The 15,549-nt window shown below is 43.3% G+C and overlaps 1 protein-coding gene across 1 annotated transcript in view; it reads left to right on the top strand.

Annotated features, from left to right (window-relative positions):
- NVL (nuclear VCP like) overlaps window positions 1-15,549 on the top strand; it is a 126,642-nt gene that overhangs the window by 6,803 nt on the left and 104,290 nt on the right. Inside the window, exons 3-4 of the mRNA XM_077485823.1 lie at window positions 2,419-2,471; window positions 2,586-2,673. Of these exons, the coding sequence (XP_077341949.1) occupies window positions 2,419-2,471; window positions 2,586-2,673 (141 nt within the window). The remainder of the gene's footprint in view (window positions 1-2,418; window positions 2,472-2,585; window positions 2,674-15,549) is intronic.

Raw genomic sequence — 15,549 nt, 5'->3', positions numbered from 1 at the left:
GGGCGTAGTTGGACAGATAATAACAGAAAAAAGGGGGTTTGCGCTATGGATAAGCTGCAAAAGAACGGTGGGTATAAGAGGGCTGCCACTACCCCAGGCTCGCAACAAAAAGTTGGAACAGTATACCAATGTTATAAATACAGGTAGTAAAAGCACTTTACTCTGATGTTTTATAACCCCAGGAAATGTAAAATATACAAAAATTAAAATGAAATTAGTGGGTGTGTTTTTGTAAAATCTGTGCAAAGTGCAATGTGCAAATCTTGTTAATTAGAGGACTAATATTTGCATTATTGTATCTGCACAATTTAAATTCAATTGTGACAAGCGTTCTTTCATATGTATATTTTTAATAGTATTGGCTTTTTTATTTAGTCATTGTGCACTCTGAGATATATATTCATCACATGGTATAATTTATAGATCAACATTTGATAATTGATTCATTTTTACATTGTGCGTTTTATTTTTCATATTGTGCGTTTTTTTTTTTTAAATATGATTTTATCCGATTAATCGAAAAAATAATCGGCCGATTAATCGATTATGGAAATAATCGTTAGTTGCAGCCCTAGTGATGTCTGCGTTCGTTTTTTCTTTTTTTTTTTTTTTGCTTTCTTTCTCCCATTTTCCTCTAGTGATCTGGCCAGTAAGTCTGTTGCTTTTCAAAAGAACAAGCTGTCTTGCAGATGTATCGGTTTACAGGGAGGGCGACAAACTATTTACCACTGTCTGGGGTGCTTACAAAGATCAGCTATTTATTTATGTAAAACCTTTATCCTAGGGATGTATCGATTTATTGACCGAAAATAGGGTTATCAGAATTTTGCTGAGAGGAAAATAAAAGTGGCGATAATGGCATGCTGCATCCCATTGACTTCAATGCAAAATCACTTTCCGTTGACTTCAGTGAAAACCCCCCCCCCCATTGCAAAAAATGCCAGCCACATTAATTACATAAAAAAAAAAAAAAAAATTACAAATTACTGTATTGTACTGTTTTGGGTTTCAGCCAAGGGCATCCTGAATTTTCGGCACTGGAATTTTAAAGAGGGATTCCGCCCAAAAAAAAATATTAAAAGCCAGCAGCTATAAATACTACAGCTGCTGACTTTTAATAAATGGACACTCACCTGTCCCGGGTTCCAGCGATGCCGAGGCCGATCGACCGCTCAGGCCTCGGCTGCTGCCGCCGCCATTCTAGGTGAGGGAATCAGGAAGTGAAGCGAATCAGCTTCACTTCCCGGTTCCCTACTGCGCATGCGCGAGCCGCGCCGCGCAATAGGAAATCTCCGCGCTGTCACTGGGACCCGTGTGTGTCCCAGCAGACAGCGCGGCAGGGCAGGAAATGGCGTAGACTCCCGTGGGAGTCTATGCCCAGAAGTGGGTGAAAATACCTGTCTTTGACAGGTATCTCCACCCCCCTCCCCCCTGAAAGGTGTCAATTGTGACACCGGAGGGGGGGGGGGGGGGGGTTCCGATCAGCGGAGGGTCCACTTTAGGGTGGAATCCCGCTTTAATTTTGATGTACCATTGCTTTATCCCAAAAAAAAGAAAAAAATGTTTGTTTATAAAGCGTGAGCTGGAGTTTGGATTCACTTTGTTACTGTAGATAAATCTGCTAGTCCAGCTATTACTTCCCTTCCCCCAGACTGACAATGCTGCTGTCTAAAGGTGCCCTGTTCTCCTTCATCCAGAGTGGGGGCACTTTAGTACAGGAGGTGCATTACTGCCCAGATCACTTGGTGGCAGAAGGGAGGGGATCCCCTCCTGCTCCTTTGCAAAAGTGCTACAGGGGCAAGTTAGCCGCTAGGATTTCTTTTACAAGGGAGCTGTCCACCGACCCTAAAAAAGGGTACCAGGGTGTGCATCACCCCGGTATGACCACCCAAAGTCCAGCGACGTATGGGTACATTGCTGGTCTGGAAGTGGTTAAACAGACCTTGTAATTGCATGCACAGTTATTATATAGCCTCCAATGTGGGTTACTTAGTAATGCAGCTTTCCTCTGCTTGGCATGATTAGTAGGCCTTGGGGACCAGAGGTAAAGAATAACTAAAGCATAGCTGGCACAGGAGGCATCACCTTGGCCTCACAGCTGCATCCTGGGAAGGCTACATCGCCAATGTCATCCTGGAAAATCTCATCTGTAAACTGTGAGATCTTGTGAGACTTTTTGAAATATTGCATGGTCTTGGGGAAGGCCATTTTTTTCCTGTGATGTTTCATACGTTTTTTTTCCTCCCAGATGATGTGCACTGCTAGATATTCTGGGAAGTAAAGTTAAATGAAAAGTTTTTCTTAGTAACATTGTGCCATCCCAGTCCTTCACCCTAATGCCAGTAATCTGCTCTTCTGGAACACTGATTGCGGAGTCTTGTGAATGTGTAGTGATGGAAAAACCTGTTTATGTTTTAGTGCCGAGTATGGAAGAAGAAAACGGAATGCCTTCAGAATCCAGGTAGAGAAAGGTGAGCCTTTTTGGCCTTTTTGTGTAATGGAGTAAAACATAACTTTGCCTTTCACTTGTTCGATTTTTATATCATTACTTAGGTATTGATATCACCAGTTCTGCTTGCTTTCAGTGTTCAAAGTTATCTGCGAGGAGAACGAGGATATTGAGGACCTGGAAGATGTACATTTGGCCAAGCGGGCAAAGAGAGGAGCCGATGGGTAAGTTCCATTCTTTACAATAGTGACACTTTCCCCTTTCACAGGGGATTGTGTGTGTGTGTGTGTGTGTGTGTATGTGTGTGTGTGTATACACACACACACACACACACACACACACACACACACACACACACACACTCACGCGCGCGCGATCCGCTGTGTGTAATATATATAATATATTATAGTGTAAAATGGAGACAGGACACTCAAAGGGGCAGTTTTAGAAGTTCCAGCAGAAGATTTGTGAGCAGAGAAAACTATACTTTAAGTATTCTCTGGATTGGGGCTGAAAACTTGAAGACTTCAAAGAGCATTGGGAGGGATGGAGTGTTCAGTCTTTTAAGAAGTTATGCAGGTTGTGTATGTGTGTCTAGGTGCACACGCTCATTATAAGGCATATCTGAGCATAGCTTGTGGGAATTGGTGCTGGAGCAGTTGCTGCAGCCAGGAGAGAAGTGTGCTCTTGTTTAGGAACTGAGGCAATATCTTTGAGACAGCCCTCCATGTGGTTAAGGTTCCGGGTCAGTGGACTGGGAGACCATAGCTGAGACAACTGGGAGAGACAGTCCAGGGGACCAGAGGAAATCATGAGTCTCAAAAGGAGTGACAAAGCCTGGAGTTTCAGGAGAACCCCTTTCCTAGAGGTCAGACGTGGGCCTGTGCAGCTTTGTACTGCGACCAAGGCTGAGTGAGCCTTAAAAGCGAGGTGGCTTGGCATTTTCGTTTTGTATTTTTCTGCAGAAGAACCCCTGTGTGGAAAACCAATTCCTGTATGAACTTACACTTTTGCTACTTTTAATAAAAGTGGGCTACCATGCCCTAAAACCTGGCATCTACCACTGAGCTAGACATCCCCCCCATATTACTCTCTATCCACACACACACACACACACACACACACACACACACACACACACACACACACACACACACACACACTATATCTATATCTACACAAGTTTGAGGAAAAAAATAAAACAAAAACGTTTATCTTTTAAGCCTTTTTAGGTTACGTATAGAGTACAAAGATAATTAAAGCTGACATCTTGTCTGCTTATTTTTGTGCTGTTTCTGCATTTCACTTTTATCAACATGCTAATGAAATTTGTAATTTTGACTTTTCTGCCTTTATGACATACATTTTTCTAGATCCTGCAACTTCACTGGGTTTCTGTGCATCCCTATGCAATACAGGCAGATCATGGCTGGTGGAAGGAGTGGTAGTATGCTGGACAGAGCTTTTTGAAAACCTCCCCGCACACAGTCTCAGTACCAGTGTTAATTTTGTCAACTAAAACTAGGAGTGAAGTGTCAGAATTGGCTTAGATGGCAAGTGGTTAATGAAAGGGTGGGCCAAAAACAGCCAGGCTATACAGGAAAGCGCTAGATGAAGCTGGACGTCCTCCGGACAGGCCAGGAAATTAGGTGGGCTCTTTGACTTGCTTCAGGCTCTAAAGCACACTATGAGAAGCTCGTAGTGTGCAGTGAAATCAGAATAAGTGGTTTCAGTACAGTAGAGGACCCTGCACAATTGTGCAAGATTGAGGGTAAGGCTGGAATTCCGCTTTAATCTCACCATCCAAGAACACAGGCAGCATTGTAAACCTGCGAGGGGTTTTTATCACACACTATCCAAAACTAACTAAAACATGTTTTGGCTTTACATGTAGTTGAAAGTTAAATTCCAGATAACCAGCTAAATACAAATTAAAATACATATGTATGTTATGTTAAAAAAAAAAAAAAAGTAGCCAGGTTATTGATCTGGGTTTTCTGTGCTGCAGTTAAGCTCTTTAGTCTGGTCACCTCCCCATTCCTAGCCTTTGATTGGCAAATGAAGGAGAAGCAGTGTGCACATATATCTCTCCTTTTTTCCTTCCTCACAGCATATTTCTCATCCGTAAAACAAGCAGACAAACACGAGCGGAGCCCAGGAATAGATTAAGGCATTATGGAACCTTTAGACAAGAGAGCAGCTTTGCAACCCACTCAGAGCTCCTCTAAATGACAGTCAGCCAAGCAGAATATCAGTGCTAGAATGTGTTGTGGGTGGAATGCAAATGATGTGGTCATAAAGATGTCAATCTACAGAAAAGCATTCATAAAGGGGCAAATACTTTCATAGTACATTATAAAATCTAAAATGCACCAAACCGTGATGTAAAGTGTAGAAAAAACATAATTGATTTCTGATGTATTTATGGTCTGTATAGTTCCATCTAAATCAGCTGTGAAAGGGGAAAAAAACGCACTCTTATGACATTAAAAATTTGTTGTTTTAAAAACTGTCAAAAAGGATTTATTCAGGGCAAAGGGATTGGCTCTATTAGGCCTCTTGCACACTGCAGCTTGAAAAAGCTCAGTATATCATCTTTTTTTTTTTTTTACTTATCTAAAATGCAGCCCATTCTTTACAATGTGCCTGTACACACAGGTGCATAAATGGCACTGTGTATCCTTGAATAAAAAAAGGAAAATCTATGTTCCCGGTAAGTATTTTATGCAAACTTTAATCTTTTTCTGGTGAAGCCATTCTTTGATTTGGATGTGTGCTTTGGGTCATTGTCATGCTGAAAGATGAAGTTCCTCCTCATTTTCAGCTTTATAGCAGAAGCCTGAAGGTTTTGTGCCAATATTTACTGGTATTTGGAATTGTTCATAATTCCCTCTACCTTGATTAAGGCTCCTGTTCCAACTGAAGAAAAACAGGCCCAAAGCATGATGCTGCCACCACCATGCTTCACGGTGGGTATGGTGTTCTTTTGGTGATGCGCAGTGTTGTTTTTGCACCAAACATCTTTTGGAATTGTGGCCAAAAAGTTCAACCTTGGTTTCATCAGACCAGAACACATTTTCTCACATGCTTTTGGGAGACTTCAGATGTGTTTTTGCTAATTTTAGCTTGACTTGGATGTTTTTCTTAAGAAAAGGCTTCCATCTTGCCACCTCTACCCCATAGTCCAGACATAAAGAATATGGGAGATTGTTGTCACATGTACCACACAGCCAATACTTGCCAGATATTCCTGCTGCTCTTTTAATGTTTCTGTAGGCCTCTTGTCAGTCTCCCTGACCAGTCTTCTTCTTGTCTTTTCATCAGTTTTGGAGGGATGTCCAGTTCTTGGTAATTTCACTGTTGTGCCATATTTTTCCACTTGATGATGACGACGACTGTCTTCCATGGTATATCTAATTCCTTGGAAAGTTTTCTGACTGATGCCTTTTAGGCTGGGTTCACACTGCTGCGGGGGGAGATCCGGATGTGATTCGCACCGCAAATCACATCCGATCTCCGTAGCGATGCGAGTACAGCCATACAGATAGTATGGCTGAATTCGCATCGCTCCCGCAGCAAACTCGCACGGGACCCTTTTTTTGGTCTGCAACAGAATCGGATCGCATGGGGGTTCACACCATGCGATCCGATTCCTGTGCGAGTCGGCAGATCGCACTGCGATATGCGGACGGATCTGGGGGTGTCATTAACATATCATTGACACTCCCAGCCGTCCGCATAGGGCAGTGTGAACTGCCAGCGGGAGTAATGCGATGCGGGAAAACGCCGCGGATTCGCGGCGTTCCCGCATCGCAGCGGTGTGAACCCGGCCTTAACAATGAGACCCCTCTGATGCTTTGGAAGCTCTCTGAGGACCATGGCTTTTGTTGTAGGATACGACTAAGAAATGTCAGGAAAGATCTACTACTAGAACAGCTGAACTTTGGGGTTAATCAGAGGCACTTGAAATGGTGGCAGGTGTGTACTGACTCCTATTTAACATGAGTTTGAATGTGATTGTATAATTTTGAACATGGCTACATCTCCAGTTATAACCGGGTGTGCACACTTATGCAACCACATTATTTTATTTTTTTTAAATTTTTATTCCATATGAATAATATGCAAAACAAATCCATATAGTAACGTGATGTTCACGAAATTGACCACTTCACCAAAAGAATAGTGCGAATAGAAAAGTGAACACCTCACCTAGTGAGTTGGCTGCTTGCCAGCTCCTGAGACCTCCTACCACAGAAGATCTCAAACACTTGTGGCTCTAAATCCAGCCAGGGCCTTTGATCATCCAATCTCAATGGAATTCAACAAGCCAGCCAACTCCTAATACAGCCTATAGTCTGGGACTGACGCAAACGCAGTGATGTCAGCATGTCGCTCCTCCCTATGTGTTTCGTCACATATGACATCACCTGTTATTGCTGCACAGGAGTTTCCTTCCAGTCTGTCAGGGAGTAGGTTTAAGGAATTTGACTTGACCAACCGGTTTAGACTCCAAGACTTTCTTCCTGAGGGTCGATGGTGCACTATTGAGGCAATTCAAACAATGCTATCGCACCCTCTGGACAGGTGGCGAGCGACACAGATTAGACACTTTCTCACCACCTCACAATATGTGCGCTTCTCTAGTCATTCCTTATCTGCTTTTGAGATGCTCTGTCTAGATCCCGCACCTCTCTGCCACCTTCTGTAATGTATGTCATGCTGATTGAGCCCCGGGAAGGCTTTATTCCTCCCTTTCTACAGAATTGGGAAAGCGACCTGCGCCGGTCCTTCTCAGAGGTACAAGGAGAGCATATTTTGTATTTTGCGCACTGCTCCTCAATTGCGAGTAGGTTCAAGGAAGTGGGGTTTAAGGTCCTGACCTGATGGTATAGAGTTCCCACGCTCTTTTATATAAGATTTAAAGGGGTTGTAAAGGTAAATTTTTTATTTTCTACATAGGTTCCTTTAAGCTAGGGCATTGTTGGTTCACTTACCTTTTCCTTTGATTTCCCTTCTAAATGTTTTTTTGCTTTGTCTGAATATCTCACTTCCTGTTTCTCCTCAGTAAACTTCTCACCATCATCCGAGCTGGTGGTTAGTCAGCCAGAACAGCTTACTGAACAGCTTACTGGGGTGAAAAAGGAAGTGAGAAATTTAGACAAAGAAAAAAAACATTTAGAAGGGAAATCGAAGGAAAGGGTAAGTGAACCAACAATGCACTAGCTTATAGGAACCTATGTAGAAAATAAAAAAATTACCTTTACAACCCCTTTAACCTTCAGTTCCCTCCACTTGTTGGCGTTGTCAACAGTCAGATGGTTCACTATTATGCCCTGTACACACGATCAGAAATTCCGCCAGAAAAAGTCCGATGAGAGCTTTTGGTCGGAAAGTGTAATCATGTGTATGCTCTATCTGACTTTTGCTGGCAGGATTTCAGCCACCAAAACATTGAGAGCATGTTCTCAATTTTTTGGTCGGAAAAAGTTCCGATCGGAAATTCTAATCATCTGTACAAATTCCTACGCATGCTCGGAAGTATTGAACTTAATTTTCTCGGCTCATCGTAGTGTTGTACATCACCGCGTTCTTGACGGTCGAAAGTTCAGAGAACTTTTGTGTGACCGGTGTATGCAAGCCAAGCTTGAGCAGAATTCCATCAGAAAAACCATCCAAGTTTTTTTTTCGACGGAAAATCCGCTCTTCTGGGACACTATTCGGAAATTGGTTTTTAGACTGACAGATATTTCACTAGCAGATGATCCAACGCAGTGCTGACTTCACCTCACTTTGATACTGAGGCGTAGATATAAGAAGTCCCTTTTGATCCATCTTCTCAATGCTGCTAAAATATGTATACCGCAAAAATGGAAATACTCAGAAACCCCATCAGTTGGTCAGTGGATAGCTGTGGTGAATGAAATGAACCTGATGGAACAATTAAAGGCTGCATTAAAAGGAAAAGGGGAACAATTCAACAAAACCTGTTTTTTAGTGGCACGATTTTCAGTACTGACAAGATTACAACACCTTTTGTGGCCTCCTCGGTAACTGTAATTGTGCATACGTTCTCAACCATTTTCTTTAAGCCCCCCCCCCTTTCCCCTAAGTTTTCCTGGTTAATTCCTGTCTTTCCTTATTGAGCTTTCTTTTGTCTCTTTTACTTCTTACTTCTTTCCTTCTTGTCTTCTAACTTCTGTGATGTAATGCCTTCTTCTTCCTATTGGAAAATTTGTTTGTGTACACCAGCCTCTGGCTGATTTTAGTGTCTTTACACTGTTGCACTTTAATTCAGACTAATGTAGTTTCTTTGCCATTTTGATACCACCCTATTCACTATTTACCTACCACACGGATCTACTTCATTATTGGTTTGTGTAACAGCCTATTCTTATTGTACCATATATCAATACTGGATTTGTATTGTCTTTACTGGTGCACACAATAAAACTTATTGTACATCACGGGACACAGAGCCATAGTAGTTACTATGTGGGTTATAGGCCACCTTCAGGGAATGGACACTGGCACGCCCTAAGACAAAAAGTGTACGCCCTATATAAACCCCTCCCACTACTGGGTGTCCTCAGTTTTTTTCGCCAATGTCTAAGTTGTAGGTCACGAGTGTAGATGTGCTGTGCTGAGCTCCACTGGAGCAATTCTTGCTGGGGCTAGCCATGCAGCCGGATCCATTCAAAGTGTCTTTTTGGTCAGATTGAATGGTACCCGGGCCTCGTATCTGAAGAAACGAGGTCTTGTCTGTAAGGCTTCTCTTTTTAGAGAGCTGGACCCTGGGATCCAGTACTTTTTGGTATTAAGGCCATAAAGTTTTTACTGGCGGTGGTGCTATTACAGGTCCGGGATTGTGGGTTTCCTCGAGGATCCCCAGTTCCTGAAGGTTTAACGGAACCCACGGTGAAGGGTGAAGATTGGGTCTAGTGGTTTACCACAGAAAACCCTGCAGCGGGAAAGGTAAGTGGCGTTTTCTAAGAAATTTTTAAACTTTTCTTATGATTGTCTCCTTTAAATGTAGTAAGTGTTGTCATGCCTATGTGTTAGCCCTGGGGGCTGTATTGAGCACTTATCGTCTCATGCTTCTCAGAAAGCCCATATTGTGTCTAGGAAGCAGCATTTTCTTCTTCCACCAGCCAAGCAGCAGACCTCCGGTAAGTCTGGGAGGGGGGTTCCCTCTCCCCACCAGACACCCCCCTGTGCTGTTTTTATCTTACACACTTTTCTCGGGAAAAGAGCGCCACAAGAATTTAAAAAGAAAAAAAAACTGGCGCAAGCGACGCGCTGTTCGGAGGCTTTCAGACCCCCCTCGCCATTCCGCCTTCCTCCCTGTGGATCCTATAGGATCGGGAGCCTGCACGGGAAAAAGCTCTTTTTAAAAAAAAGAGGGGAAGGGCCATAGGCAATGGGGGGCAGGGCTCAGTGCAGCGTTGGCGTCCTCCAACGTCCAGCGCGGGACGGTATGCTTTAAAAGGTACCATTTGTGCTGTTACATGCTACTGGAGGGACACAAGATAAAGGTGGCATTTAAGAGCTTTGGTGACACAGGCATTCCTTTTTGACACATTTACTACTGCATCAGGCTGGGCCTTAATAGCAGCAACAGGGCTGGACTATTGATTAAGCAGTGGATGCGTTCCTTTTGGTAGTACCTCTGCTTTGTGCATCGGGCTATGAGCAGAAGGAGGGGTAAAAACACCTAAAAATAAAAAGGCTATAGAACGACTGCTACAGTCACACAGAAGCCTAGAACCATCTAAAAATAAAAGATGGAATCCTCCCCTGGGAGTAATATGGCTGGTCGTAGTGAGCCAGCAGGAGGGGCAAGTGTTGCAGCTGCTCTTAACACTGCAGCCCCTGTGTATATTACCAAGGAGGTTTTTTTCTTCAACCATTTTAAGCTTGGAGCAAAAGATTGATGCTTTAATTGCATTCCAGAGTGGGACTAAGCGCAGCAGGTCCCCCGTCCATCGCTCAAGACCCTCTTATTGAGGAACAAGGAGTGAGAGATGGCAAATTTCTTTCAAAGGACCAGGAAGAGGCTGAAGTCTGTTCTTCCGAAGAACCTGATAAGGAAGGATCAAGTTCGCAGGAAAGATTGTTAGTGCAGTCTCTCACTGATTTGGTCTGCTCCACATTTTTACTGCCAATAACAATCAGTTGATGAGCCCACTTCTGGTTTGGGTTCACTTAAGCCTCCCCAATCTGTTCATTCTTTTCCTATCCATTCATGGCTAAGGAAGCTAATGTATTCTGAGTTGGAGCACCCAGATAAAGATAGATTTTCCTCCAAAACAGTTTTCAATACTTTATCCTATGGCGGAAGAGTTTTATAAGAAATGTGAAATTCCATAAATTGATGCTGCCATATCCTCTGTAAATAAAAACCTGACTTGTCCAGTAGACAATGCTCTTATGCTAAAGGATCCAACGGATAAGAAGTTGGAGTTCCTTTTTAAAAACTATATTTTGCTCGCAGGTTCAGTCGTTCAACCTGCGCTGGCAGTGATCAGTGTATCTCAGTCCTGAAAGGACCATTTTATAGAGCTACTCAGTTAGTTCTGATCAGCAGGCCCAGGATTTGGCCGGGATATCTGAATCGTTGTTTTACAGTAGACGCTATGAAAGATTCTATTTTCCACGGCTCATGCTAGGGTTGGTCATGTGCGTAGAATCCTATGGTTGAAAAATTGGTCAGCCAAAGCGCCATGCAAAAAGCTCTTGGCCAGTTTCCCTTTTCATGGCGAATGGTTGTTTGGAGACGATCTGGATAAGTATATCCAAGGAAGTTCTAATGGGGGGGGGGGGGGGGGGAGTGTTTTCTTCTCCCTGACGGGACCAGAGGGTTAGGGGGACAGCAGCGCTGTGCCCCCCTTACATTACCCCCCCCCCACACCCCTGCCATGGTAATGCCACTTTTATTATTTTAACTGTGGCTGATTTTGACGTTTGATGGGTCCCTGCTATTCTCGGAGAGGGCGGGGCCCAAGTGTGATGCCGTAAACGTCCACGAGGACACACGGCAGGCTAAAAACAAATACTAGACAGCTGTGACACTCTCTTCGGCTGACGAGGAGGAAACGAGCAACTTGCAACACAAGGACATGAGCTGTGGGACATGTGAGGGTTGCAAACTGACATTCCTGATAAAGGAACGCCACCTTTTTTCCAGCATTAGCCTGAATTTTATAGCGGCTTTAAATGTCATAACTATTTTAAGTGCAATTTGTATAGTGCCTGAGGACTATACCTACCAAAAAAGACACCACATAAAGGTTTCACCCCCAGGCGCTAGGATTACTAGTAGCTTTTCCATGCTGTCATCCTCGCCGGAAATACCAGTTAATGCAAGCCAGGGTGAGCCATTTGGAACAAATTGATGGTGCAACTGCTGCTCAGATCTCAGCCCCTGTATACGTGACTGAAGATGTCCTTTCCTCCTCCCTGCAGGGTCTGAAAGAAAGATTAGTGGCTTTAATCGCATCCTCCATACAAATAGATAGGAAGCGTGCTAGATCCATGAGGTATTGCCCTCAGTTGATCAGGAGGATAGTGGATGTAAACTCACTCTCATCCTTTCTAAACTACTGCAATATTGGTTATCTAGAAGGATATACATGCTTCCTGCATGTATACTTATCTGTCAAATGTCTCCCCTCTGTCTGCTATAAGACCCAAAAAACTGCACATTTTGTGGGTGGTTCTATTTTTCAGGGTTCAGTGGGTGGAGTCGTGATGTCAGCAGACTCCCCGTCCACCTCTACACTCCCCTTATCAACATGCATTTTCTCCTGTGCATTTCTTACACTGAACTTCTGCTATGATCACTAACATCCAGTCAAAACCCAGAAAAGTCCCCACATGACTTCAGCATGCCAAATCATGCTGAGATGTGGAACAACCAATCCTTGTAGAGCTGCTGAAGAAAGGAGTGGGGGGGAGAATTAAAAAAAAAAAAAAATAATATAATGCATGTCTTAGGCTAGTGCACAAGATATGTAAATCACCTGTCAATCACAACAAGGGGGAAGAACGGACAAAGATTTCACAGTTTGTCCGTTTTTTTATTTCACTGAAAAAATATGAGGGTTGCTCAGAGCTGGATTAACTTTGTGGCAAGACTGGGCACAGCTGATCTGAAATCCCATACTCTATTTTGTGCCAGACCAAAAAAATTTTTGGGTTTACATCCACTTTAAGGGCACAGGGCATAAGTCGTAGCGTACCTAGATGCTCTATTGCTAATAGATAAGTCGGTGGCTCGTTTGGAGCAAAGCGTACGCACTACAATTAACTGTCTGAAAAGTTGGGTTGGATTCTCAAGCTAGAGAAATCTTCCTTCAATACTGCTAAAAAAAGCTGGAGTACTTGGGTCTGATTATAGACATAGCCCAGGAAAGGGTGTTCTTGCCTCGGGCAAAAATCAACTCCATAAGAGAGTTGGTACGGATGGTCAGGTCAAATGGCGATCCCTCCATTCCCCTTTGCATGAGTTTGCTGGGAACTATGGTGGCTTCATTCGAAGCAGTTCCCTATACCCAGTTTCATTTAAGACTGTTGCAAAACAGTATCTTGGAACAAAAAAATTCAAGCTTTAGACCTTGCCAAAGCAGCTGTCCCCAAGAGTGTCCCAAAGCCTCACTTGATGGTTACTAACCCGGAATCTGCTGAAAGGGACATCCTTCAGACCAGTCATCTGGAAAGTGGTAACTACAGATGCCAGCCTTTCAGGCTGGGGAGCAGTACTAGAAAAGACAACTGTCCAGGGACAGTGGTCAAGAGCCGAAAAAAAAACCTTGTCCATCAATATCCTAGAGATTTGGGGCAAGTACGTCTGTCTCTAAAGACCTGTACTTTCAGGTTACGGGATTGTCCTGTCAGGATTCAATCTGACAATGCCACAGCTGTGGCCTATATCAATCACCAAGGGGGCAACGAAGGTCTCTTGGCGCAGAGAGAGGTGAACCATATTCTAACTTGGACAGAAAGGAATGTTCTGTGCCTATCGTCAGTCTTCATTCTGGGAGTAGAGAATTGGCAGGGGGACTACTTGAGTCGCCAGCAGTTATTCCCAGCGGAATGGTCTCTTCACCCCGACATATTTTGGGCTATTTACCAAAGATGGGGGACTCCGGACGTAGATCTTCTAGCATACAGGTTCAACATGAAGTTAGTTAACTTTGTGGCCAGAACAAGGGATCCATTCGCATGCGGAACGGATGCGTTGGTGACCCCATCAGATCAATTCTCACTGATCTTTGCATTCCCCCTCTATTCAGTTGGTGCCTCAACTTCTTTGCAGGATCAAACTGGAAAGAAAGACCGTAATTTTGGTGGCACCAGCATGGCCAAGAAGGTCATGGTATGTGGAAATCGTAAAGATGGTACGATGGTATGATCTGCTCTCACAGGGGCCGATATTCCATCCTACCTTACAATCTCTAAATTTAGCTTGGCTGTTAAACCACATTCTGAAGAAATGTGGGCTTTCCGGATCAGTTATCTCTACCCTGATTAATGCAAGGAAGCCAGCTTCCAAAACTATAGATTATGGAGGGCTTATATTTCCTGGTGTGAATCCAAGGGTTGGAACCCTCCGAGATAGATCATAGGCAGAAATTCTTGCCTTTCTACAAATAGCGGTAGAAATGACATTTGGCCTTGAATACTATTAAATGCCAAGTCTCAGCTTTATCGGTCTTATTTCAAAAGACCACTTGCTACTCCATTCTGTAGTCCAGGGATTTATACAGGGGGTGACGTCCGTCAAACTTGAACCCTTGAGACTTAAACTTAGTTTTGTCTGTTACAAAAAACAGCCATTTGAACCAATACAACATATTCCTCTAATCTTTCTGACAAGGAAGTTAGTATTTTTGGTTGCTATATCCTCAGCAAGGAGGGTTTCAGAATTGGCTGCTCTTTCTTGTAAAGGGCCTTATTTGATTTGTGATGGGGACAGAGTGGTGTTATGCCCTCGTCCAGACTTTTTTTTTATTTTTTTTAATCAAAAGTGCTTTCAGATTTCACCTGAACCCAGATATTGTCCTGCCATCGTTTTTTTACAAAACCATGTTCCATGGAAGAAGAGTCCCTACCTTGTCTTAATGTGGTGAGAGCAATGAAAATCTATTTTTTAGACAACTGCTCAATTCGTAAGACTGATGTCTTATTTATTCTACCGGAGGGTCCTAAGAAAGGACAGGCAGCGTCAAAATCCACTGTCACTAAGTGAATTCAGCAAGTGATAATTCAAACTTATGATTTAAGGGGTAAGATTCCCCCGTTTCAAGTTAAGGCGTATTCTACCAGGTCGGTTAGTGCTTCTTTGGGCAGTGCGTCTTCAGTGCATATATTCACAAAATGCGTCTCCCTCTCTTGCGCACTCCTGAGATGGACTGTGGGATTTGCAGTAGGTGTAGAACATGGTACATGACTGTAATTAAAATGCATTGCACATTCCAAACAAATAGAAGTGAGGGGGGGAAAGGGAGAAGTTTGGGAACTCAGAGGATATTAACAGTAAGCAGAAAAACCCAATAAGAAACATTGATTGAAATAAAATTTGATGAAAAATTGTTTACTGGGCCATTAAGTAGTGGATGTGTGTGGATTTTTTGGGGAGAATAAGGATATTATTTAGCGTCACTAATGACCATCTTCCTTTCGGACTGGACAGTGTTCAGGTATGGCCATTGACTGCTTAGTTCTGTGCACTGCATCCTGGGAGAACGAAAAGAGGTAACATGCAACCCTATACCTAGAAATATCTGGTATTTCCTGAGTAAGTGGGACATTGGTTCTTCAGTGGCTGACATTAAGGCAGAGCTGACCAGTCAACAGCCCTACCATGGTGGGCATCCAGTTTTTTGGCCACGGCCCTTCATATCATTCATCTGAGATAGCGGTGTGTTGATTTTAATTGTTTTTTTTGTGTGTGTTTAAAGTGGTAGTAAAGCTTACCTAGTTTATTTGTACCTACAGGTAAACCTAAAATAAGGCTTATCTGTAGGTACAGTAAATATCTCCTAAACGTGCACTGAGTAGGAGATGCATGCGTATTGCGCTCTCAATGGACAGCATGC

This window comes from Lithobates pipiens, unplaced genomic scaffold, assembly GCF_037356315.1.
Source record: "Lithobates pipiens isolate NorthernLeopardFrog02 unplaced genomic scaffold, aLitPip1_a1.2 Scaffold_18, whole genome shotgun sequence".
NCBI lineage: Eukaryota > Metazoa > Chordata > Amphibia > Anura > Ranidae > Lithobates > Lithobates pipiens.
This window is presented reverse-complemented; position numbering and strand designations above follow the sequence as displayed.